The sequence below is a fragment of the Macaca mulatta genome, chromosome 19, assembly GCF_049350105.2.
Source record: "Macaca mulatta isolate MMU2019108-1 chromosome 19, T2T-MMU8v2.0, whole genome shotgun sequence".
In the NCBI taxonomy this organism is placed as follows: Eukaryota; Metazoa; Chordata; class Mammalia; order Primates; family Cercopithecidae; genus Macaca; species Macaca mulatta.
Window position 1 is genome coordinate 11,160,662 of NC_133424.1, and position 26,059 is coordinate 11,186,720.

General features: G+C 53.9%; 1 protein-coding gene across 34 annotated transcripts in view; it reads left to right on the plus strand.

The window, feature by feature from the left end:
• Window positions 1-26,059, plus strand: part of PDE4A (phosphodiesterase 4A) — a 67,232-nt gene that overhangs the window by 26,888 nt on the left and 14,285 nt on the right. For 6 of the 34 annotated variants that reach the window (XR_013408892.1, XM_028839945.2, XM_077977379.1 and 3 more), the window contains 6 exons: window positions 16,776-16,967; window positions 19,162-19,198; window positions 19,414-19,484; window positions 20,939-20,988; window positions 21,165-21,277; window positions 25,139-25,232. Coding sequence is in view for 32 of the 34 variants with exons in the window: in XM_028839945.2 (XP_028695778.2) it covers window positions 16,776-16,967; window positions 19,162-19,198; window positions 19,414-19,484; window positions 20,939-20,988; window positions 21,165-21,277; window positions 25,139-25,232 (557 nt within the window). In the remaining 2 variants the exon portion in view is untranslated. Of the gene's footprint in view, window positions 1-323; window positions 686-1,690; window positions 2,167-16,775; window positions 17,136-18,863; window positions 19,199-19,388; window positions 19,523-20,938; window positions 20,989-21,137; window positions 21,278-23,244; window positions 23,643-25,138; window positions 25,233-26,059 lie in introns of those variants that run through there. The other 28 variants (XR_013408897.1, XM_028839946.2, XM_077977404.1 and 25 more) reach the window with 19 other exon arrangements.

The window sequence follows — 26,059 nt, forward strand, 5'->3', positions numbered from 1 at the left end:
AAGCCTTGGGATTTGGGGGGTACCCCTGGACTTCTTGTGTGGGGTTGTCTCAGGGACAGTGAGGGTGCTCCTTGGGATTCTGAGGGACTGTGGGGTGGCTCCTGGGGCTTATGGGTCCTGTCAACACCACGGGGAGTTTGCAGGAGTGTCCCCAGAGATTTGGGGGTGTCCCTGGTGTTTGTGGGGACGCGTCCGGCGATTGTGAGGACATCAGAGCCAATGCGGGCGGCTTTGGGGTCTGCGGAGGAGTCCCCGCCAAAGCCGTGCGGGCGCCCCAGACCCGCCCCGCCTTGGGGGCGGCTCCAGCGCGAAGCCGGAAGGGCCGAGGCAATAGGGCGGGGTAGGGCCCGCGGGCCCGGGGCTGGGCCGGCGGCCTGCGTGGGCCTCGCGGGGTGGGCGGCGCAGCTCCCCAGCGCCCGCCGAGGCGGGGCCGCCCCGCGGCCATGGCACGGCCACGCGGCCTAGGTCGCATCCCGGAGCTGCAGCTGGTGGCCTTCCCGGTGGCGGTGGCGGCTGAGGACGAAGCGTTCCTGCCCGAACCCCTGGCCCCGCGCGCGCCCCGCCGCCCGCGTTCGCCGCCCTCCTCGCCGGTCTTCTTCGCCAGCCCGTCCCCAACTTTCCGCAGGCGCCTTCGGCTTCTCCGCAGCTTCCAGGATTTGAGCCGCCAGGCGTGGGCTGGGGCTGGGTAAGTGCAGCGCTGGTGGCCGTGGGTTCAAGTCGCCCCTGGCCACCTGGCGCGCGCCGAGGTCTGGGGTTCGTGGCTCACTCTCTACAGCCTTACTTTCCTCTTCTGTCACATAGCAGCGATCAAAATCATCCCTGCCCGCGAGGGTTGCCGTGGAGACCTCTGATAGGGCATGCAGTAGAAGTTTAATAAATGTTGCATCCCTCCCACTTCCTGTGCAAACCTGAAGCTGCGGTCATGCTTTGGAGGAGTGAGGGCGACCTGCCATCCAGGTCATGTGTTCATCGTGGGGATATGTATTCAGTGCTGTCAGCCTCAGTCTACTGGCCTGTGAAATGGGGGCAGTCGTGCCCTCTGGGGGTGGCCGTTTGGTGAGGCTCGGTGTCACTCCTTGTACCGGGCCACGGAGGGCAAATGGAAGTTCCCTTTCTGGCCAGACGGGGTGGGCTGCGGGGGCGGGAAGTCTGGGGGTGACAGGCCCCAAGGCCACATCCGGTCTGGTTTTCTAATGTCCTTATATCCTGGAGGCAGAAGTTGGCAGCCCGGAGTTGGGCACTGGCTGGCCCTGGGGGCTTCTCCGGGTCCTCTGCCTCCCGCTCTTCCACCTACTTTACGTGTGCAACTGAGGCACAGACCGAAGGAGGGCACGGCGGGGCAGGATCAGGTCCAGCGACTGGCCCCAGGAACGAAATGGGGCGGGGACAGAAGAGGAGGAGGGGCCGGGGCCTTTGGGAGCCCCGCGTGGGGTCCGCAGGGTGTGTGGAGGGAAATCATTCCCTCTCTCCGGGTCTCTCTCTCTGCGTCCTGCATCTCTGTCTCCATTTCTGTCTCTTCTGTCTCTGTTTTGTCTCTCCTCCCCACCCCTGAGCTGCACCTTCCCCTCCCCTGGGTTTGTGTCACCCGACCCCACACTCGGAACGAGTCCCGTTTCCCGGGGGCGCATGGCGATCAGAGACCTCGAGCGGGCCCAGCTCGACGTCAGGGCGGGGAGGGGGGAAAGGCGGGGCCGGAGGCGGTGGCAGGAGGGCGGGCCTGGAGCCGGGAAACCGGAGCCCCGGGGCACCCCAGAGGCCTAGGAGGGAGGAGGCGGAGGGGGGGGGGGAGTGTGCGTCCGATTCCACAGAACCCCTGCAGGGGGAGGCAGACAGAGCGCCCGTGCGCTCCCCTCCCCCGTGCAGACGCGGGAACGCCCGACTGCCCGGGGCTGTCCCTGGGGGGGTCACCAGAGGCGTGGAGGCGGTGCCGGCAGTGGAGGCCGCAGACACCTTGGGCCTGGCCAGCAGAACGCGCCACACCGCCCTGCCGCCGTCCCCATGCGCGCCCCGACGACAGCGCTTGGCTCCCATGCGCTCCGGTGCAGCGCCCCGGGCCCGGCCCCGGCCCCCTGCCCTGGCACTGCCCCCCACGGGCCCCGAGTCCCTGACCCACTTCTCCTTCAGCGATGAGGACACCCGTCGGCACCCTCAGGGCAGATCTGTCAGGTGGGTGACCCGTGGCCAGTCAGTCCTCTCTTTTAATACTGAAGGGCACTGGCTGTGCTGGGGGGTGGGGGTGCTGAGTCTACTTGGGTGAGCCCCCTAAGTGGCTTCCAGGATCTGGCTGGGGCCCCACCCCCTTTCCTAGCCCTAAAGGCCTGGGGTGCTGCTGAGGGCTTCTTGAAGGTGGTGGCCCCCAAAATGGGTGCTGGGTCCATTCCTGCCTATCCAAGGTAGGACTTGTCACCCTCTTTGTGCCCCTAAACCTGGGCTTCTGGCATTCACTTTGACTGCAAATATGGGTGTCCAGCGTCACCTGGGCTCCACTCCCAGGCCACTGGCCTAGAACCAGGTCCCTAAGTCCCTGCCTGGCTTAGTGTCTCCAGCCTTACCTTCCCCACCCCCTCTCATGCTGGAGCTGCCAGGCTGTAAACCAAGCTGGGCTGGGGGTGGGGCAGGGAGATTCTGGGATGCATGGAGGGTGTTTAGAATAGGCTGGACTGAGCTGGGGTTGTGGGTGGCCTTTAAGTTCTGAGAACTCTCAGGGGTTTCTAGCCTTGTTCTTGCTTTCCTGCTTCATGGTCTGTAACACAGACACGCACACAGGGCCACACGCAGGGCAATCCCGGTCGCCTGGTGTTTACTGTACTAGGTGTGGGTCTTCTGGCTGCACCGAGAGGACCCTGCAGTTGACTCATAGCCGCACACAGGTGACACACAGACCACAGCAACCCTGGCCCACCCCTCGCACATCCTCGTCTACACTGCGTTCCTCCACAGTGAGGAACTCTCTGTGAGAGTGAGACACACTCTCACCAAAATACACACCCAGGGCCCACACGTGTTCCTGCAAGCTGGACTCCCACCTGTACCAGATCCACACAGGAACGCACCCCATGCCCACACAAGGGTCAGGGACTGTCACAGTATCAGTGCGACACGGTCTCATGAAGTCACCCAGACTCAGAAATACACAAAGACACAGAGATGCACACAGGCACCCATGAGCACCCAGCTCCTGTTCACACAGGCAGATATGCGATGCCACAGAGATGTCTACTGTGCGACGCCCAGGGGCACACAGACCTCCCTCTCCCCCGGACTCTTACATACTCAGCCCCCCAAACAGCTGTGTCACCTGGCACCACGCGCCTGCCTGGAAGACACACACCAGTACCCGCCTTCAACCTCTGTGTGACCTTCACAAAGCAAATGCCAGGCCTTTCCATAAAGGCTGCCTGGCACCACCTACAAGTGAGTCAGGTGGAACAGCACGGGGAGCCAGGGGAGACACCAGGCCTGCCTGCTCTGTGAGCCCCGGGGGAAGACACTGGACGCAGATTTGTAGCTAAGCTGCCTGGGTTCAAATCCATGTTCTAGGCCGGGTGTGGTGGCTCATGCCTGTAATCCCAGCACTTTGGGAGGCTGAGGTGGGAGGATGGCTTGAGCCCAGGAGTTCGAGACCAGCCTGGGTAACATAGCAAAACCCTCATCTCTATAAAATAAATAAATATTAAAAGAAATCCATGCTCTGCTACTAATACCCATGGCATTCATCCTTTCTGTGCCTCAGTTTCGTTTCCTTTCCTTTCTTTCTTTCTTTCCTTCCTTCCTTCTTCCTTTCTTTTCTTTCTTTTCTTTCCTTTTCTTTCCTTTTCTTTTGACAGGGTCTCGCTCTGTCACCCAGACTGGAGTGCAGTGGAGCGGTCTTGGCCCACTGCAACCTCTGCCTCCCGGGTTCAAGCAATTCTTGAGCCTTAGCCTCCTGAGTAGCTGGGATTACAGGTGTACACCACCAGAGCCCAGCTAATTTTTTTGTATATTTAGTTGAGACAGGGTTTCTCTTTGGTGGACAGGCTGATCTCAAACTCCTGGCCCCAAGTGATCCATCCGCCTTGGCCTCCCAAAGTGCTGGGATTACAGGCATGAACCACCGTACCCGGCCTCAGTTTCTTTGTCTGGAAAATGGAGCATTAATGCATGTTACAGTATGCACAATGCCTAGAATGTGGCCTTCACATAGTTTGGGTTTTTTTTTCTTTCTTGAGATGAAGTCTCACTCTGTCGCCCAGGCTGGAGTGCAGTGGTGCGATCTCGGCTCACTGCAATCTCCACCTCCTGGGTTCAAGCAATTCTTCTGCCTCAGACTCCCAAGTAGCTGGGATTACAAGCGCCCCACCACCACGCCTGGCTAATTTTTGTATTTTTAGTAGAGATGGGGTTTCCCCATGTTGGCCAGGCTGGTCTCGAACTCCTGACCTCAAGTGATCTGCCTGCCTCGGCTTCCCAAAGTGCTGGGATTACAGGCATGAGCCACTGTGCCTGGCTTTTTTTTTTTTGAGACAGCATCTCTATCACCCAGCCTGGGGAGCAGTGGTACCATCTCTGCTCACTGCAACCTCTGCTTCCCAGGCTCAAGCGATGCTCCAACAGGCGTGAGCCACTGCGCCTGGCCATAGTTCTTGTTATTGTAATCTTTACCAATGTATTCCTTTCCCCCGCCCCCATTCCCTAGCTTGTTTGTGTCCCATCAGTCCCTGCAGTAGTCATCCCCAAGGCCTAGACTCTCCCTGGGCTGCACAGCCCTCAACAAGCCCAATTTCATGCTCCCAAAAGCCCTTGTGGGAAGGCCTAAGGGCCACATGGAGGGGGAAACAGGTAGCAACTTCATTTGAAAGTGTCACCAAATGGTCAGCCTGAGGCCAGATGTGGTGGTCACGCCTATAATTCCAGCACTTTGAGAGGACGAGGCTTTGGGAGGCAGATTGCTTGAGTCTAGGAGTTCGAGACCAGCCTGGGCAACATGGTGAAACTCTGTTTCTGCTTAAAAAAAAAAAAAAAAGCAAAAATTAACTGGGTGCGGTGGTGTGCGCCTGTGGTCCCAGCTACTTGGGATGCTGAGGGGGGAGGATCGCTTGAGCCCGGGAGGCCAAGGCTGCAGTGAGCCATGATGGCGCTACTGCACTGCAGTCTGGGTGACAGAGCAAGACCCTGTATCAACACACACACACACACACACACACACACACACACACACACACACAATGATTAGCGTGCCTAAGAGGGAGTCTCGGGCAGGTCATTTCACCCCCAATGGAGGGTCTGGGCACGTGGCCGTGATGTAAGGCTGGCAGCTGCCTCTGTGTCTGGGTTGCAGCCTTGGGTCCCCTGGTGATGTTGCTGGAGTGGCCTCTGGCCTAACTTTGGGCCACCCTGAGCAGTCAGTGGCAAGCCAGGTAGGGGTGACTCTCCATGGCTCAGGGGTCTGATTCTGGGGCATAGCTGGCCCTGACTCTCCCCTATCCCCACCAACTCCCAGTCAGCAATTCTATAGCCCTGTCCCCTCCCCTCTGTCCTCCTTCAACCCAGGGGACATTGGCTTTTGAAGCACAAACAGCAGGGCCCCAGGGAGCGTCCTTTTCCCATCCAGGCCTCTGGGCTCCTGCTGACGTGAGCTGAGTCCCTTGGGGCTGGTGGATGTGCCAGGATGCTAGCTGGGCACCCGCTTGGGAACACGGTCTCACCTTCCTAAACTGCAGCTTAAATTCCTAGGCCAGGGAGTTGGAGGTGGGGCATCGTCTGTGTGTAGAATTCTCTCCCCTTCTCTGGAGCTGAAAAAAAATCCATCCTGGGCCTTAGGAGACAGGACATGGTTCTTAGACAATGAAGCCACCAAACCCTTGTCTCCTTATGCCATGGGAATATTAACAGGACCTATATGTTGCTGGATACAGTGGCTCACGCCTATAATCCCAGCACTTTGGGAGGCCGAGGCAGGTGGATCACCTGAGGTCGGGAGTTCGAGACCAACCTGACCAACATGGAGAAACCCTGTCTCTACTAAAAATACAAAAGTAGCTGGGCATGATGATGCATGCCTGTAATCCCAGCTACTCAGGAGGCTGAGGCAGGAGAGTTGCTTGAACCTGGGAGGCGGAGGTTGCGGTGAGCCGAGATCACGCCATTGCACTCCAGCCTGGGCAACAAGAGCGAAACTCTGTCTCAAACAACAACAACAACAACAAACTAGGACCTATATGTTAATTTATAGAGTGAGTTGGAGCCTTCTATGGGTTAATGTATATAAAGCCCTTTTTTTTTTTTTTTTTTTCTTTCTTGTGATGGAGTCTCGCTCTGTTGCCCAGGCTGGAGTGCAGTGGCACGATCTCAGCTCACTGCAAGCTCCGCCTCCCGGGTTCACGCCATTCTCCTGCCTCAGCCTCCCAAGTAGCTGGGACTACAGGCGCCTGCCACCACACCCAGCTAATTTTTTGTATTTTTAGTAGAGACGGGGTTTCACTGTGTCAGCCAGGATGGTCTCGATCTCCTGACCTTGTGATCCGCCCGCCTCGGCCTCCCAAAGTGCTGGGATTACAGGTGTGAGCCACTGCACCCGGCCATAAAGCACTCTCGTAGTGTCAGGCACACAACAAGCATTCAATAAATATCTTGTTGTTATTACTCTATGCCTGAAAGGATCTAACCTGGCACCCAGGACACAGCAGATGCTCAATAAATGGACATTATCAGCCGGGCGTGGTGGCTCACACCTGTAATCCCAGCACTTTGGGAGGCTGAGGTGGGTAGATCACCTGAGTTCAGGAGTTCGAGACTAGCCTGGCCAACATGGTGAAACCCATCTCTACTAAAAATACAAAAATTAGCCAGGTGTAGTGGCACGCGCCTGTAATCCCAGCTACTCGAGAGACTGAGTCAGGAGAATCGCTTGAGCCCGGGCGGCAGAGGTTGCGGTGAGCTGAGATTGCATCACTGCACTCCAGCCTGGACGACAGAGCAAGACTCCATCTCAAAAATAAATAAATAAATAAATAGGCCGGGCGCGGTGGCTCAAGCCTGTAATCCCAGCACTTTGGGAGGCCGAGACGGGCGGATCATGAGATCAGGAGATTGAGACCATCCTGGCTAATACGGTGAAACCCCGTCTCTACTAAAAAATACAAAAAACTAGCCGGGCGAGGTGGCAGGCGCCTGTAGTCCCAGCTACTCGGGAGGCTGAGGCAGGAGAATGGCGTAAACCCGGGAGTCAGAGCTTGCAGTGAGCTGAGATCTGGCCACTGCACTCCAGCCTGGGCGACAGAGCGAGACTCTGTCTCAAAAAATAATAATAATAATAAAATAAATAAATAAATAAATAAATAGCTAAATAAATAAATAGACATTATCATCAAAGGCCCAAACTGATGATCTATGATTATCTCACCTTAAGAGTGGGGTTTTTTTTGTTGTTATTGTTTTTGTTTTTTTGAGACAGTCTCTCGCTCTGTCGCCCAGGCTGGAGTGCAGTGGCTCGATCTTGGCTCACTGCAATCTCCGCCTCCTGGGTTCAAGCGATTCTCCTGCCTCAGCCTCCCGAGTAGCTGGAACCACAGGCTCCCACCACCACGCCCGGCTAATTTTTGTATTTTTAGTAGAGACGGGGTTTCACCATGTTGGTCAGGCTGGTCTTAAACTCCTGATCTCATGATCTGCCCACCTTGACCTCCCAAAGTGCTGGGATTACAGACATGAGCCACTGTGCCCGGCCTCTTTTTTTTTTTTTTTTTTTTTTTTGAGATAGGGTCTCACTGTATCGCCTAGGCTGGAGTGCAGTGGTACGATCACAGTTCACTGCAGCCTCAAAATCCTGGTCTCAAGCAATCATCTCGCATCAGCTTCTTGAGTAGCTAGGACTATAAGCATGCACCACCATGCTCAGCTAACTTCTTAATTTTTTGTAGAGATAGGGTCTTGCTATGTTGCCCAGGCTGGTCTCAAACTCCTGGCCTTAAGTGATCCTCCCACCTCAGCTTCTTAAAATGCTGGGATTTTAGGCATGAACCATCCTGCTTGGCCCATTTTATCCTTTTTGAGTGTATAGTTCAGTGGCATTAATTACATTTACATTGTTGTGCAACCATCACCACTATCTATCTCCAGGATTTTTTTTTTTTTTTTTTTGAAACAGGGTCTCACTCTGTCACCCAGACTGGAATACAGTGGCACCATCACTGCTCACTGCAGTCTCAAACTCCAGGGCTCAGGTGATCGTCCCACCTCAGCCTCCTGAGTAGCTGGGACCACAGGCACACACCATCATGCCTTGCTAATTTTTTTCATTTTTTGTAGAGATGGGTCCTTGCCACATTTCCCAGGCTGGTGTCGAACTCCTGGGCTCAAGCAATCCTCCCATGTGGGCCTCCCAAAGTGCTGGATTATAGGTGCAAGCCACCTCACCCAGCCTCAAGACTTTTTTTCTTTCTTTCTTTCTTTCTTTTTTTGCGACTGAGTCTCGCTCCGTCACCCAGGCTGGAGTGCAGTGGCGCGATCTCGGTTCACTGCAACCTCTGTCTCCCAGGTTCAAGCAATTCTCCTGCTTCAACCTCCTGAGTAGCTGGGACTACAGGTGCCTGCCACCATGCCCAGCTGATTTTTGTATTTTTAGTAGAGATGGGGTTTCACCATGTTGGCCCGGCTGGTCTTGAACTCCAGACCTCAGGTAACCCGCCCGCCTCGGCCTCCCAAAGTGCTGGGATTACACCTGTTTTTGATTGGGGTTACAGTGGTTCTCTCAACAGCAGGTAGGAATGGATTGTGAGTGGGGAGGAATCAGAGCAGCGGAGAGACCTGATCAGAAGGGATAGTGCAGCAGGTGAGAGAGGAGGCGATGTGACCTCAGGGATGCGAAGAGTCCAGGCCTTCAACAAGGTCTCTCTCTGGAACTCAAATCTGAGGCCCAGGAGGCAGGTCAGAGGCTGAGAGACGGGGTGGATGGAGGTAGGAGTGCTCCCTGGCTCCACAGCCCCTTCTCTTGGAGTGAAGAGACCAGCTGTCTGGAGGGGAGAGCAATTGGGAAACAGGACACGGGTAAAGGCCAGTTACAAGTGGCATCCTGGAGAGAAGGTGGCTCAGGACACAGCTGTCCCCAAAATACCCTCCTTGGCATTGCATGCAGGGGATGGAGGAACCCCAAGACCTTCAAAAGTAAAAGTCCCTTCAGGAACCATCCTAATAGACGTGACATGGTATCTCCTTTTTTTCTTTTTTGAGATGGAGTCTTGCTCTGTCGCCCAGGCTGGAGTGCAGTGGCGCAATCTCGGTTCACTGCAGCCTCCGTCACCTGGGTTCAAGCAATTCTCCTTCCTCAGCCTCCCGAGTACCTGGGATTACAGGCACCCACCACCATACCCAGCTAATTTTTGTATTTCTAGTAGAGACAGGGTTTCGGCATGTTGGCCAGGCTGGTCTCGATCTCCTGACCTCGAGTGATCCACCCACCTTGCCTCCCAAAGCGCTGGGATTACAGGCATGAGCCACCTCGCCAGGCTCATATCTCTTTCTTTTGATTTGCATTTCCCTGATGAGTGATGTTAAGGATTTTTTTTTTTCATGTGCTTATTGACTGTTTGAATATCTTTTCTGCAGAAATGCCTATCAAGTCCTTTGTCTATTAAGCCCAATTATTTATTATTTATTATTTTGAGACAGGGTCTCACTCTGTTGCCCAGTCTGGTGTGCAGTGGCACGATATCAGCTCACTGCAGTCTCTGCCTCCTGGGTTTAAGTGATTCTCCCACCTCAGCTTCCTAGTAGGTGGGATTACAGGTGAGAGCCGCCACGCCCGGCTAATTATTTTATTTAATTAATTAATTAATTTATTTTTTTGAGACAGAGTTTTGCTCTGTCGCCCAGGCTGGAGTGCAGTGGCATTATCTCAGCTCACTGCAAGCTCTGCCTCCCGGGTTCATACCATTCTCCTGCCTCAGCCTCCTGAGTAGCTGGGACTACAGGCGCCCGCCACCATGCCTGGCTAATTTTTGAATGTTTAGTAGAGACAGGGTTTCACCATGTTAGCCAGGTTGGTCTCGAACTCCTGACCTCAGGTGATCCACCCGCCTCGGCCTCCCAAAGTGCTGGGATTACAGGCATGAGCCACCGCGCCTGGCCTTAAGTTAATTTCTGTATGTGGTCCAACTCTTCAGTTTTCTCAGCACCATCGTTTTCAAAAGAGTTCTTTCCCCATTGCATAGTCTCTGGGGTTAGACTGGTAGGTAGATTTCAGGCTATGCTCTGACTGGGTGCAAGTGGAGAGGCAGAGAGGATAGGAGCCCCCTGCTTCCCCTTTTTAGGTCAGCCTATGGAGAGTCACCATAAGACTTTACTGGAATGGTCTCTCTACTAAGAAATAAGTTTGAAATCTCCTAGGCCTGCTGGGTGCCTAGAATCCCAGCACTTTGGGAGGCTGAGGTGGGCAGATCGCTTGAGGCCAGGAGTTTGAAACCAGCCTGGCCAACACGGTGAAATGCTGACTCTACTAAAAATACAAAAATTAGCCAGACGTGCTGGTGCATACCTGTAATCCCAGCTACCCGGGAGGCTGAGGCAGGAGAATCGCTTGAACCCAGAAGGCAGAGAGGTTGCAGTGAACCGAGATCGTGCCACTGCACTCCAGATTGGGCGACAGAGTGAAATCCTGTCTCAAAAACAACACAAAGCAAAACAAAAATGTATAAGAAGACACGCTTTGAGTTAGGCATAGTGTCTCATGTCTGTAATCCCAGCACTGTGGGAGGCCAAAGCGGGAGGATCTCTTGAGCCCAGGGGTTACAAACTATCCTGGGCAACATATTACTATTACTATTATTACATATTACCTTATTACTATAATTACTAATTACATATTACCTTATTACTGTTACTACATATTATCATATTACTATTATTACATATTAGAAGTTACTAATATACATAATAGTAATATTACATATTACTATTATTACATATTACTAATATATGTAGTATTAGTAATATTACATACTATTATTACATATTACCTATTACTACAAAAAATTCAAAAATTATCTGGGTGTGGGTGGCACATGCCTATAGTCCCAGCTACTCTGGAGGCTGAGGTCGGGGGATTGCTAGAGCCCAGGAGGTTGCAGTGAGCTATGATGGTGCCACTGCACTCCATCCTGGGCAACAGAGTGAGACGCCATCACTAAATGATAAGCTGCAAACTTGGAGAAAAATACATGATAAGGGATTTGTATCCAGAATATACAATGGGCCAGCTGCGGTGGCTCACTCCTGTAATCCCAGTGCTTTGGGAAGCCGAGGCAGGTGGATAATTTGAGGCCAGGAGCTCAGGACCAGCCTGGCCAACATGGTGAAAGCCTGTCTCTACTAAACATACAAAAATTAGTTGGGCCTAGTGGCGTGTGCCTGTAATTGCAGCTACTTGGGGAGACTGAGGCAGGAGAGCCGCTTGAACCCAGGAACCAGAGGTTGCAGTGAGCCAAGATCGCGCCACTGCACTCCAGCCTGGGCGACAGAGGGAGACTCTCTGTTAAAACATAAATAAATAAAATAAATAAAAAACAGAATATATAGTGAATCCTTAAAACTCAATAATCAGGAGACAAACAACTGGAAAGGGAAGGTTTCTGTCCTCTCTACAGCTGTGTTCTTGTCATTGTATTTCCATTCCAGCCACACCAGCAAAAAAGTTATATCCTGCCTCAGGGCCTTTGCACTTGCAGTTCCCTCTGCCTGGTTTGATTTTTCCTACTTCCTACCTCCTGACTCGTGGCTGGCTCCTTCTCATCCTTCAGGCCTTTCCGAGATGTCACTTCTTCAGGGAGGCCCGTCCCAACCCCAGCATGGTGCAATCTAGTTCACGTAGCCATTATTCATATGTTCAATGATTCACTCGATGAACTTTTTTTTTTTTTTTTCTTTTTTTTTTTGAGACGGAGTCTCGCTCTGCCGCCCAGGCTGGAGTGCAGTGGACGGATCTCAGCTCACTGCAAGCTCCGCCTCCCGGGTTCACGCCATTCTCCTGCCTCAGCCTCCCGAGTAGCTGGGACTACAGGCGCCCGCCACCGCGCCCGGCTAGTTTTTTGTATTTTTTAGTAGAGACGGGGTTTCACCGTGTTAGCCAGGATGGTCTCGATCTCCTGACCTCGTGATCCGCCCGTCTCGGCCTCCCAAAGTGCTGGGATTACAGGCTTGAGCCACCGCGCCCGGCGATGAACTTTTTTTTTTTTTTGAGATGGAGTCTCGCTCTGTCTCCCAGGCTGGAGTGCAGTGGTGCCATCTCGAGTGCTAATTTTTTGTATTTTTAGTAGAGACGGGGTCTCACCGTGTTAGCCAGGATGGTCTTGATCTCCTAACCTCCTAATCCGCCTGCTTCGGCCTCCCAAAGTGTTGGGATTGGATTATAGGCGTGAGCCACCGCACCCGGCTAATTTATGTATTTTTTATTTTTATTTTATTTTATTTTATTTATTTATTTTTTTTTTTTGAGACGGAGTCTCACTCTGTCGCCCAGGCTGGAGTGCAGTGGTCAGATCTCCGCTCACTGCAAGCTCCGCCTCCCGGGTTCGCTCAATTCTCCTGCCTCAGCCTCCTGAGCAGCTGGGACTACAGGCGCCCACCACCTCGCCCGGCTTATTTTTTTGTATTTTTAGTAGAGACGGGGTTTCACCGTGTTAGCCAGGATGGTCTCGATCTCCTGACCTCGTGATCCACCCGTCTCGGCCTCCCAAAGTGCTGGGATTACAGGCTTGAGCCACCGCGCCCGGCCTCTTTATTTTATTTTTTATTTATTTTATTTTTTTTTGAGACAGAGTCTCGCTCTGTCACCCAGGCTGGAGTGCAGTGGCCGGATCTCAGCTCACTGCAAGCTCCGCCTCCCGGGTTTACACCATTCTCCTGCCTCAGCCTCCCGAGTAGCTGGGACTACAGATGCCCGCCACCCCGCCCGGCTAATTTTTTGTATTTTTTAGTAGAGACGGAGTTTCACCATGTTAGCCAGGATGGTCTCTCCTGACCTCGTGATCCGCCCGTCTTGGCCTCCCAAAGTGCTGGGATTACAGGCTTGAGCCACTGCGCCCGGCCTTTTTATTTTTATTTTTTCTGAGACGGAGTCCCTCTCTGTTGCCCAGGCTGGAGTGCAGTGGTGCAATCTCGGCTGACTGTATCCTCTGCCTTCCAGGTTCATGCAATTCTCCTGCCTCAGCCTCCCCAGTAGCTGGGACTACAGGTGTGCTTCACCACGCCCAGCTAATTTTTTGTAGTTTTAGTAGAGACAGGGTTTCACCAAGTTGACCAGGCTGGTCTTGAACTCCTGACCTCAGGTGATCCACCCACCTCAGCCTCCCAAAGTGTTGGGATTACAGGCGTGAGCCACCATGCCCAGCTCAATAAACATTTACTAGGCATTTACAGTGTGCCAGGCCATCTCCTCAGCCCTGGAGACAGAGCGAACAAAGTAGACAAAAATCCCTGCTCTAGCCAGGCATGGTGGCTCATGCCTGTGTTCCCAGCACTTTGGGAGACCAAGACAGGAGGATCCCTCAAGCCCAGGAGTTCGAGTCCAGTTTGGGCAACATAGTGAGACCCCCCCCCCCAAGTCTCTACAAAAAAATTAGCCATGGGCTGGGCGCAGTGACTCATACCTGTAATTGTAGCACTTTGGGAGGCCAAGGTGAGCGCATTGCTTGAACCCAGGTGTTCCAGACCAACCTGGACAACATGGCGAGAGCCCCATCTCTACAAAAAATAACAAAATTTATCTGGGGGTGGTGGCATGTACCTGTAGACCCAGCTGCTTGGGAGGCTGAGGTGGGAGGATCTCTTAAGCCAGGGAGGTGGAGGTTGCATTGAGCTGAGATTGTGCCATTGCACTCCAGCCTGGGCAACAGAATGAGACCCTGTCTCATCAAAAAAAAAAAAAAAAAAAAAAAAAAAATTAGCTGAGCTTTCTGGTATACACCTGTAGTCCCAGCTACTTGGGAGACTGAGGTGGAGGATAGCTTGAGCCCAGGAGATTGAGGCTGCAGTGAGCTGTGAGTGCCCTACAGGACTCCGGCCTGGGCGATAGAGCAAGACTTTGTCTCAGGAAAACACCAGGCTAGGTGCGGTGGCTCATGCTTGTGTTCCCAGCACTTTGGGAGGCCGAGGTGGGTGGATTACTTGAGGTCTGGAGTTCGAGACCAGCCTGGTGAACATGGTAAAATCCTGTCTCTACTAAAAATACAAAAATTAGCCAGGTGTGGTGGCAGGTGCCTGTAATCCCAGCTACTTGGGAGGCTAAGGCAGGAGAATTGCTTGAACCCAAGAGGTGGAGGTTGCAATGAGCCAAGATCCCACCACCGCACTCCAATCTGGGTGACAGAGCAAGACTGTCTCAAAAAAAAAAAAAAAAAAAAAAGAAGATGAATTAAATATGTTTATGTCAAGTAAGCAGCGTGATTTTACTTTGTGTGTGTGTGTTTTAAGGAAGAGAAATGGAAAGTATTGGGCCAGGCGCGGTGGCCGAGTAATCACAGCATTTTGTGAGGCCGAGGCGGGCGGATCATCTGAGGCTGGGAGTTCGAGACCAGCCTGACCAACATGGAGAAACCCCATCTCTACTGAAAACACAAAATAGGCTGGGCGCCGTGGATCACTCCTGTAATCCCAGCACTTTGGGAGGCCAAGGCGGGTGGATCACCTGAGGTCGGGAGTTCAAAACGAGCCTGACCAACATGGTGAAAACCCGTCTCTACTAAAAATACAAAATTAGCCAGGTGTGGTGGTGCATGCCTGTAATCCCAGCTACTAGGGAGGCTGAGGCAGGAGAATCGCTTGAACCCAGGAGGCGGAGGTTGCGGTGAGCCGAGATTGCACCATTGCACTCCACCCTGGGCAACAAGAGTGAAACTCTGTCTCGAAAAAAGAAAAAATATGTTATGTTTAAAATTTTAGCTGGGTTGGTCAGGGGAGGCGTCTCTGTGGCGGTGACATTTGAGCAGAGGCCTGAAGGTGGGAAGGAGGAGCCACTGCAAATCTGGGCTGGAGAAACAGCCTGTGCAAAGCCCTGAGGCAGGACTGTGTCTGAGTTTTTTGTGTTTTTTTTTTTTTTTTGAGATGGAGTCTTGCTCTGTTGCCCAGGCTGGAATGCAGTGGCGATATCTCGGCCCTGACTGCAACCTCCACCTCCTGGGCTCAAGCGATTCTCCTACCTCAGCCTCCCAAGTAGCTGGGATTACAGGCACCCACCACCACACCTGGCTAATTTTTGTATTTTCATTAGAGATGGGGTTTTGCCATGTTAGCCAGGCTGGTCAAGAACTCCTGACCTCTAGTGATCCGCCCACCTCGGCCTCCCAAAGTGCTGGGATTACAGGCGTGAGCCACCTCGCCTGGCCTGTGTGAGATTTTTAGGGAATAGTGAGGAGGACATTGTGGCTGGAGCAGAATTAGTGAGGGGGGAAGGGGAAGTCATGGGATAGGACCTGTGAGCTGCAGTGAGGACTTTGGATTTTGCCCAGAGTAAGGTGGGATCCATAGAAGGTTCTGAGCAGAGGTAGGACTTAACCTCATTCAGGTGTTTCCAAGCTCCCCCTGGCAGCCATTGAAGAAAGATTAGGGGTTGAAAACTGGACGGGGGTACCAGGGCAGAGGTGAATGCAACCAGTCCTGCTAGGGATGAGGGGAGCTGGCCAAGGAGTGGGTGAGAAGTAGACAGATTCTGGACAGATTCTGGCAGCAAGGCTGATTTGAGGTGCAAAGGAAAGAGTGAATGATCCCATAAATTTTGACCTTGGGGTGTCCCCACCACAGTAGTGGGGACGGGTGCCGGCGCGCAACAAGTTTCATCTTTGCCATTCTGTGTCTCCCATCTCTTTTAGGGTATCAGTCTTTCTTCTTCTTTTTTTTTTTTTTTTTTTTTGAGACGGGAGCCTCGCTCTGTCGCCCAGGCTGGAATGCAATGGCGCAATCTCGGCTCACTGCAAGCTCTGCCTCTGAGTTCACGCCATTCTCCTGCCTCAGCGTCCCGAGTAGCTGAGGCATCTGTCTTTCTTTAACATCCTCCACTTGGTTGGGCGCAATGACCCAGGCCTGTAATCGCAGCACTTTGGGAGGCCAAGGAGGGAGGATCACATGAGGCCAGGAGTTTGAGACCAGCCTGGCCGACATGGTGGAACTCCATCTCTACTAAAAAGACAAAAATTAGCCAGGCGTGGTGGTGCGTGTCTGTAATCCCAGCTACTCAGGAGGCTGAGGCACAAGAACCACTTGAATTCAGGAGGTGGAGGTTGCAGTGAGCCAAGATCGTGCCACTGCACTACTCCAGCCTGGGCCACAGAGCGAGACCATGTCTCAAAAAAAAAAAAAAAAAAATTCTCCACCTGAATCTTTGCCAGGAATTCCCTTGGTCTCCTCATTCCCTCCCACCCCTTTTTTCCTTCGAGACAGTGTCTTGCTCTGTCACCCAGGCTGGAGTGCAGTGGTGCGATCTTGGCTCACTGCAACCTCCACTTCCTAGGTTCAAGCGATTCTCATGCCTCAGCCTCCCGAGTAACTGGGATTACAGACACCTGCCACCATGCCTGGCTAATTTTTGTATTTTCAGTGGAGACAGGGTTTCATCATGTTGGCTAGTCTGGTCTTGAACTCCCGACCTCAAGTGATCTGCCCCCCGCCTTGGCCTCCCAAAGTGCTGGGATTACAGGCGTTACAGGCGTGAGGCGTGAGGCATGAGCCACCACGGCTGGCCTCCTCATTCCTCTTAACCTCCGTCACAGCGTTTCAGCTTCCTGACCCCTCTTCTCACCTATCCCCTGCAGCTTCGAGGCAGAGAATGGGCCGACACCACCTCCTGGCCGCAGCCCCCTGGACTCGCAGGCGAGCCCAGGACTCGTGCTACATGCCGGGGCGGCCACCAGCCAGCGCCGGGAGTCCTTCTTGTACCGCTCGGACAGCGACTATGACATGTCACCCAAGACCATGTCCCGGAACTCATCGGTCACCAGCGAGGCGTGAGCATCCCCCTGCCCACTTGCCAGTTCCCCCAGGCCTGGTCCTGCTGGAAGCTGCCCTTCCCAGCAAGGAGTGGGGGGGCACCCACCCCTATCCTGCTCAACACCCCTAACCTGTCCTCCCCAGTGAAGGGTAAGCAGCCCCCTGCCTCTCCTATAAAGGACTCAGTTCCTTTTTTTTTTTTTTTTGACAGAGTCTCGCTCTGTTGTCCAGGCTGGAGTGCAGAGGTGCGATCTCAGCTCACTGCAACCTCCGCCTCCCGGGTTCAAGTGATTCTCCTGCCTCAGCCTCCCCAGTAGCTGGGATTACAGGCACCCGCAATCATGCCTGGCTAATTTTGTATTTTTAGTAGAGATAGCGTTTCACTATGTTGGCCAGGCTGGTCTCAAACTCCTGACCTCAGGTGATTCGCCTGCTTTGGCCTCCCAGAGTGCTGGGATTACAGGCGTGAGCCACCGCACCCGGCCTCAGTTCCTTTTTTAAAAAATATATTGAATTCTGGGCCGGGCGCGGTGGCTCAAGCCTGTAATCCCAGCACTTTGGGAGGCCGAGACGGGTGGATCACAAGGTCAGGAGATCGAGACCATCCTGGCTAACACAGTGAAACCCTGTCTCTACTAAAAAATACAAAAAACTAGCCGGGCGAGGTGGCGGGCGCCTGTAGTCCCAGCTACTCGGGAGGCTGAGGCAGGAGAATGGCGGGAACCCGGGAGGCGGAGCTTGCAGTGAGCTGAGATCCGGCCACAGCACTCCAGCCTGGGTGACAGAGCAAGACTCCGTCTCAAAAAAAAAAAAAAAAAAAATATATATATATATATATATATTAAAATAGTGATTGGGTCTCACTATGTTGCCTAGACTGGTCTCAAACTCCTGGGCTCAAGTGATCCTCCCACCTCAGCCTCCCAAAGTACTGGGATTGCAGGCATGAGCCACCCCGCCTGCGCTCAGGCAGGCGTTATAAAATAACATTTTATAGTGTGTCCAGCCAGAAAGGTGTGAGTGTCCACCCACTGCGTCCTCCCACAGTGTGTGCATCTCACCTGACCCACCCCCCGCCCTTCCCCTAGGTTTTCCTGAGCTAACCCCTCTTATCGTGACACTTGTTGAGGTGTGAGCTCCCCTTGAACCTGCTCTGCCTCTTCCTCTCTCACTGGGTTCCTCCAGGCCTTGCCCCCAGCCATTGCTGTGCACACCTCAGCCCCCTTGGCCCCCTTCCTGTTCACTGCTCCCTCATCAAGCCCCGCAACATATTCACCTCAGGTCAGGCTTCGAAGCTCACACTCATAATCCTAGCACGTTTGGAGGCTGAGGCAGAAGGATTGCTTGAGCTCAGGAGTCTGAGACCAGCCTGGCCAACATAGCAAGACTTCATCTCTTTTTTTGTTTTTGAGATGAAATCTCACTCTATCACCAGGCTGGAGTACAGTGGCACAATCTTGGCTCACTGCAACCTCTGCCTCCTGGGTTCAAGCGATTCTCCTGCCTCAGCCTCCCAAGTAGCTGAGACTATAGGCATGCATCACGATGCCCAGCTAATTTTTATATTTTTAGTAGAGACAGGGTTTTACCATGTTGGCCAGGATAAGATGTCATCTCTTTAAAATAAAAAATAAATTAAAAGGTCAGGCACGGTGGCTCATGCCTGTAATCCCAACACTTTGGGAGGCCAAAGTGGGCAGATGGTTCCAGGCCAGGAGTTTGAGACCATACTGGCCAGCATGGTGAAACCCCGTCTCTACTAAAAATACAAAAATTAGTGGGGCAAAATGGCACATGCCTGTGATCCCAGCTTCTTGGGAGGCTGAGACAGGAGAATCGCTTGAACCTGGGAGGCGGAGGTTGCAATGAGCTGAGATCACGCCACCACACTCCAGCCTGGGTGACAGAGTGAGACTCTGTCTAAAAAAAAAAAAAAAAAAAAAATCCCAGCCATATTCACCTCTCCCCTCTTCCCTCTTCCACTTTGTCTCTTCTCCCCCGACCTACCTGAGCCACCCTCCTTGACTGCCATTTCTTCCACCATCAGCTCTGGACACATGTCCACCCTTATGCAGGACAAGTGTTCTTTCCCTAGGTCCCACAGAGTCCCCTCCCTCCCGCTCAGCCTCCCTGGGTCCAGCCTCACAGGGCATCTACCCCAGAGAGTTGATACTCTGCGGACCCCTGACCTGCCTCTGTCCTCAATCACAGGCACGCTGAAGACCTCATCGTAACACCGTTTGCTCAGGTGAGACGTCTTCCCAAATGGTTAAGGAAAGAAGGAGATCCAACGCTCCGCCACACTTGGGGACAGGGCCCAGCCCCACCGCCCCTCTGGGGAGACCCCCTCCCAAATGGTTAAGGAGAGAAGCGGCTCCAATGCTCTGCCACACTTGGGGACAGGGCCCAGCCCCGCTGCCTCTCTGGGGGGACCCCAGTCCTCACTGTCGCTCCCCATCCCAGGTGCTGGCCAGCCTCCGGAGCGTCCGTAGCAACTTCTCACTCCTGACCAATGTGCCCGTTCCCACTAACAAGTAAGTGAAGGCTGGGCTGCAACAGCTGTGATCATAAGGTGAAGCATACCCAGGTTCTGCTCTCAGTGCTGCTGTGTGACCTCGGGTAGGCAGGTGACCTCTCTGAACCTCTCTTTGGACAACAGCTCCCAGAGAGCCAGAGAGCCATTGCAGCTCAGGCACCTAAGACACAAAGGTGTTTTTGTTGTTTTTTGTTTGTTTGTTTGTTTTGAGATCAAGTCTCACTCTGTCACCCAGGCTGGAGTGCAGTGGCGTGATCTCGGCTCACTGCAACCTCTGCCTCCCGGGTTCAAGTGATTCTCCTGCCTCAGCCTCCCGGGTAGCTGGGATTACAGGCATGCGCCACCACACTGGGCTAATTTTTGTATTTTTAGTAGACATGGGGTTTTACCACGTTGGCCAGGCTGGTCTCAAACTCCTGGCCTCAGGTGATCCACCTGCCTCAGCCTCCCAAAGTGCTAGGATTACAGGTGTGAGCCACCGCGCCCAGCCCAGAGGTTTTTATAAATAAAGATTTAGGGGTCTGGATGCATGGTGGTGAGGCCACAGCCACAGTCCCCAGGCCCACCCTGGGCCTTGACACCAAGTTGCTGGGCAAATGGCATTCCGTGGTGCTTCTGTTGCCCCTCTGTAAAGTGATGATCACAGCCAAGCGTGCTGGCTCATGCCCATAATCCCAGCACTTTGGGAGGTCAAGGCAGGAGGATCACTTGAATTCAGGAGTTCAAGACCAGCCTGGGGGAAACAAAATAAGACCCTGTTTCTACAAACAAACAAACAAACAAAATATTAGCCCAGCATGGTGGCATGTGCCTGTGGTTCCCACCTACACAGGAGGCTAAGGCAGGAGGATCATTTTGAGCCCAGGAGATTGAGGCTGCAGTGAGCCGTATTCCCACTACTGTACTCCTGCCTCAGTGACCGAACAAGACCCTGGTTCAAAAAATAAATAGATAAATAGAGTGGGGATTGCAATGCCTCCTTTAGATAACTGCTGTGAGGAGAGATGATGTCTAGAAAGTGCTAGAATATTACCCTGCACGTAGTAAGGGCAGAATACATAGGAGTGGATCTTCATTGTTTTAGGGCAAGAGATGTGGCTGAGAGCTGCCAGTCCTTCTAGGCGTGGGAGATAGAGACATCCTTAGGGGCTTGGAGGATCTGTGGGGAGTTAGTCAAGAGAGCAGAGATCTTGGAAACCCAGGACCTGATCTTAAAGCAGATCAGCCACGTGGTCTTGAAGAAGCTGTTTCACCTCCTTGAGCCTCAGTTTCCACATCTATACAATGGATTTTTCTGGGGCTCATTGAGGCTGCAGGCAGAGTACATGGCAGCGTCCCTAGGACACGGCGAGCATTCAGACAAATGAAAATTGGCACTGTTCATGGAAAGCGGGAGGCAGGGACCTGGTGGGGGGACCCAGGCTGATGTTGCAGCCCCATTTTTTTTTGCAGGCGGTCCCCGCTGGGCGGCCCCACCCCTGTCTGCAAGGCCACGCTGTCAGGTAGCTAAGCCCAGAGGGGTGGGAAGGGGCCCCTCTTGCTGCCCCAGTGGGGGTCCCTCAGCCCCTTCCCCACCCAGCAGTCCATTCACCTGGTGAACCCCTTCACCGCGGGCTGGGGCCTCTGGGCTTCTGCCTACAGACCTTCTCAGTCACTACCCTGGCTGCCCCTTCCTTAGAAGAAACGTGTCAGCAGTTGGCCCGGGAGACGCTGGAAGAGCTGGACTGGTGTCTGGAGCAGCTGGAGACCATGCAAACTTACCGCTCTGTCAGCGAGATGGCCTCGCACAAGGTGTGCAGGTGGTGGGCAGAACCCCTGGGCGGGGCTGGTGGGGGCGGGGCCAGTGGATAGAGCCAACCACTGGATGCGAGCCCTGGGCGCGGCCTGCGGATGGAGCCAGCCACTAGGTTGTGCCTGTGGGAGGAGATAGCTACTGGGTGTGGCTGATCAGGGCAGAGCCAATCCCTGGGCGGGGTCTGGTGGAGATGGGCCCTATGGGTGGAGCCAACCACTAGGTTGGGCTTGTAGGCGAGGCCTACTATTGGGCGTGGCTCATGAGGGTGGGGCCAATCTCTGGGTAGGGCCTATGGTATGGGGTCAGTCCCTGGGTGGGGCCAATCCCTGGACGGCAGCTTCAAGGCTTGAAGCTCCTGTAGATTCTGACTTTCCCCAGGGCTGGAAGAGCCTGATGTGTGTTGTGGGGTGGGGTGTGTCCGTCTGGTTGTGCATATATCAATAGGTGACCGTTTCCGTTGGGGGGCTTTATGCTTTTATGGTCTGCAGAGGTGTATCTGTGGCTGTAGGTCTGTGTAGCTGCTGGTCTATTGGCTACGCATTTGCAGTGCTCGTGTGTCGGCAATAGATTCTGAAGACTGGCATGCCAGTGTGTACCTGTGGAGGGTGTATAGGTGTGCACGGGTGATTATGCAGAGCTATAGGTGTGTAGGGCTCTGCCAGAGGGGTGCGCATGTCTGCAGGAGACAGTTGGACCAGATGGGAAACTGAATGTGTGGCTCTATGTGTTTGTGAATGTGTGTGTGTTTGCAGGGCTGCAGGGGTGACTGCAAGGCTCCCATGTACGGTTGTGCAGACCGTGCACTGCACAACTCCAACGGACACCATTCAGGAAGCGGGCAGTATGTGTGAATGATGCTTCCTGGAGTTGGAGAGAGTGGTAGCAGCCCTTGTGGGCGGGTGTCTATCAAGAAATGATCTGTAGGTGTGAGTGTCTTTGTTGGGGAGTGCTTACAGCAGTGGGTGGAGGCTTGTATGGGAACATACCAGTCCGAGGGCGATTGTGTCCCTGAGGGTGGATCAAGCATCTGAAATGTAGCTGTGTCTCTGGATATGGGTCTGAGGGTGTTTCTGCAATGGTGTGCGTGTGTGTGTGTGTGTGTATTTCTGCATCTGTGAGTGTATTTCCTTATGGATTTGTTGGGGTATGTTTGTGTCCAAGGACAGTGGATATTTGCAATGGTTGGAAAGTGTGTCTGTGGGTGTGTTTAGTGTATGTCTGTAAGTGTGGCTGGCTGGGGAGGCCAAGGCAGGCGGATCACCTGAGGTTGGGAGTTAGAGACATGGAGAAACCCCATCTCTTCTAAAAATACAGAATTAGCCGGGTGTGGTGGATGGTGCCTGTAATCCCAGCTACTGGGGAGGCTGAGACAGGAGAATCGCTTGAACCCAGAAGGCGGAGGTTGCAGTGAGCCAAGATCGTGCCATTGCACTCCAGCCTGGGCAACAAGAGTGAAACTCCATCTCAAAAAAAAAAAAAAAAAATTGTGACTGGCATCTCGGTGTCTGTCCCTAGGTGTGGGTCTGGATGTAGGTCTGGATGTGGGTCTGTGCCCTTGGATGGGGTGTGTCTGAAGGCATTTGCTATATGCTTAGCTGTGCACCTGTATATGTGTTGGATATCAGAGCTGTGACTGTCTCCGGGTTTGTGTGTGTGTGTGTGTGTGCTATAAGTGTACAACAGAAAGCATTTGGGTATCTGTGTGTATTCAAGTGTCAAGTGCCTGGATGTGTGTGGGTGTCCCTGGAAGGTGTGTCTCAGGGTGTTTGTACGTTTGTGAATGTAAAGTGGGTGTGTGTTTCTATCTCTGGGTGTGTCCATGGAGGGGACGGGTCCTGATGTGGACAGCCCACCTAGGTTCTGGCTGAGGCCCATGGTCTCTGATGCCCCTTTAACGCCCCCCCACCCCCAGCACCACCTGACATCCCATGCAGCCTGCCAGTGCTGCAGTGAGCACACACGCACACACACGGGTGCACACACAGAGCTCTGCAGCCTTCTCCTGGGACCCTTGCCCTGCCCCCCTCCCATGGGCACGGACCCACCACCGCCTCCACCCACCACCACGGGGGGGCCCATTGGGGCCCAGGGCTAGCGGACCATGTAACCAGTGCTGCCGCCGGGAGCGCGGAGGGGAAGGGAGCCCCCAGCCCTGCTGGGCCGGCCCAGGCCCCTCCGCGGCTCCCCCTTCCACTACCCACCTGCCCGGCACCCCCTCCCCGGTGGTTATTAACCCCGGGACTCCCCAAGCCCAGCCTCCGTGTGCAGCAGCCCCAGGCGGGCTAAGTCTCCAAGATGCCCTTGGTGGATTTCTTCTGCGAGACCTGCTCCAAGCCGTGGCTGGTGGGCTGGTGGGACCAGGTAGGAGAGTGCAGGGTAGTGGGTGGGCAGGCATCCCGGCGAGCTGGGCCCCTGGTGTGGGCTTGTGTGTGAAGCTGTGCACGTGTGTGGCCTGGAGATGAAGCCTTGTGACTGTCTCTGTGTGTGGCCCAGGGCTGGGCGTGGATGGCGGGCAGCTGGGGGTGTGTGACTCTCCCTGGGGGTGGACTGCAGGTCCCTCACTGGGTGTGACTGTGTCAGTGCCTGGATGTGTGTGTGTGTCTGCGATGGTGTGTGTCTGCCTGAGTGTAGGCTTGTTTGCCTGGGTCACAGTGTGGCCCTGTCTAAGATCATCTAGCTCTGACTGTGGTGTTGTGTGTTGGGCTGTGTGTCTGAGCCCAGAGCTGCCTGATATTTTGGGGACATGTGACCCCAAATGTCAGTGACTGTCTTATTTTGCATGCCCTTTGATCTGTGTGTCTGGGTTGTGTGACGCTGTGTAGGACCGAGAGCCTGTGATTGTGTGTGTGGTTGTGTGATATTTTGTGGGTCCATCTTGTGTGGATGTGTGTGTCTCTGTACCCAGGGTCTCTGGGTGGCACTGGGAGGAGGGAGCTCCCTGTCCCAGCATGGGCCATGCAGGCTCACCCCTCCTGCCAAGTGTCCCTCCTGCTTCCCTGGACAGAGTCTGCTCCTGTTTTTGGGGTGCTGTGGCAGAGCTTGGGGGTGGGGAGCCAATGCCCTTTCTCCTCTGTGTACAATGTCACAGCAGAGGCCTGTGCAGAGTGGCATGGGGGGACCAGGAGGGGCCTCCAAGCCCGATTTTGGGTATACTCTGTTCATCCGTGCATCTATCCACCTCTCTGGGGTTGGGGGAGAGGGGGCTAGGATGGGAACCCCCCTCCCCCTCCCCTGGGTGATCAAACTGGGATTTCCTCAGCTCACCATTCTCCCCAGCCCCGGCCAAACCTTTTTGTCCCCCAGAGCTTGGTTATCACGTTCCCTTTTTCCAAACTGAGCTGGGGGCCAGGAGCCAGGACTCCCAGGATTGGGGTCCATGGCTGGGAAGACTTGGGTCGGGGGCAGCTCTGGGAAGGCAAGGGTTAAGGGGCCTCCGGCTTGCCCCCCTTTTCCCCAGCTCAGCAGCTGGTTGGAGGGGGAGTTGCTAAGGAGACTCCCATCGCCATGGCGATGGGATTCTCCTGCTTCCCCATTGGTTCCCTGTTAGGCAGGAGCCCCTCCCTTCCACAGGTGCCCCTGTGGCTCCTCCTTGGGGGAAATGGGGAGGGGAGCCCCTCTTTCCTCAGGCAGGGAGGGTTATGCTGATCATGATTCCCCAAACCTGGGGACCTCCATCCAGAGCTGGGAGGAGAGGAAGGGCTGACCCCACCCCCCAGCAGTCTTATAGGGCCTCTGTTGGCTGAGCAGAAAAATAGGAGGGACTCATGGGGTCTTTAGGCGTTCTTGGGAAGGACTGACACCCTCCCCACCACTGTGCTTCCCCCATCATTTCTTCCTTGTTGACTTCTTTACCTTAGTTCAAGAGGATGTTGAACCGTGAACTCACACACCTGTCAGAAATGAGCAGGTCGGGAAACCAGGTCTCAGAGTACATTTCCACAACATTCCTGGGTGAGTGAGGGGAAGCACATGGGATTGGAGGGGGGACACTTGGGGTAGAGAGGGGTCTGTCTCTGACCCTGGGTCCTGTTGGTCACATTTTCTTACGGACTCGGACTCTCAACTCCCCAAAGGTCAAAGTCACCCTATCCAACAGCCCTCACATTGCTGATGCCTTCAAATTCTGTGAGACCCCCAGCTTCTATAGAACCCAATATTTGAAATCATCCGTGAGCTGGAAACCCTTCTAAACTTTAAAAAGCCTCCAAGCGCCAGGCACGGTGGCTCAAGCCTGTTATCCTAACACTTTGGGAGGCTGAGGTGGGCGGATCACTTGACATCAGCAGTTTGAGACCCACCTGGCCAACATGGTGAAACCCCATCTCTACTAAAATACAAAAAATTAGCCAGGCATGGTGGTGGGTGCCTGTAATCCCAGCAACTCAGGAGGCTCAGGCAGGAGAATTACTGGAACCCAGCGGGTGGAGGTTGCAGTGAGCCGAGATCACTCCATTGCACTCCAGCCTAGGCAACAAGAGTGAAATTCTGCCTCAAAAAAAAAAAAAAAAAATTAGCTGGGCGTGGTGGTGTGTGCCTGTAATCTCAGCTACTTGGGAGGCTGAGGCAAGAGAATCACTTGAACCCAGGAGGCAGAGGTTGCAGTGAGCCGAGATCACGCCACTGCTGCACTCCAGCCTGGGTGACAGAGTGAGACTCTGTCTCAAAAAATAAACCAAAAAAAGCCTCCTAGCTGGAAAGCCTCCCAAACTGAGTAGAACCCCAAATTCAATAGAATTTCCAAACTTGGATTGACTCCCTTCCAAACTCAAGAGAAATGC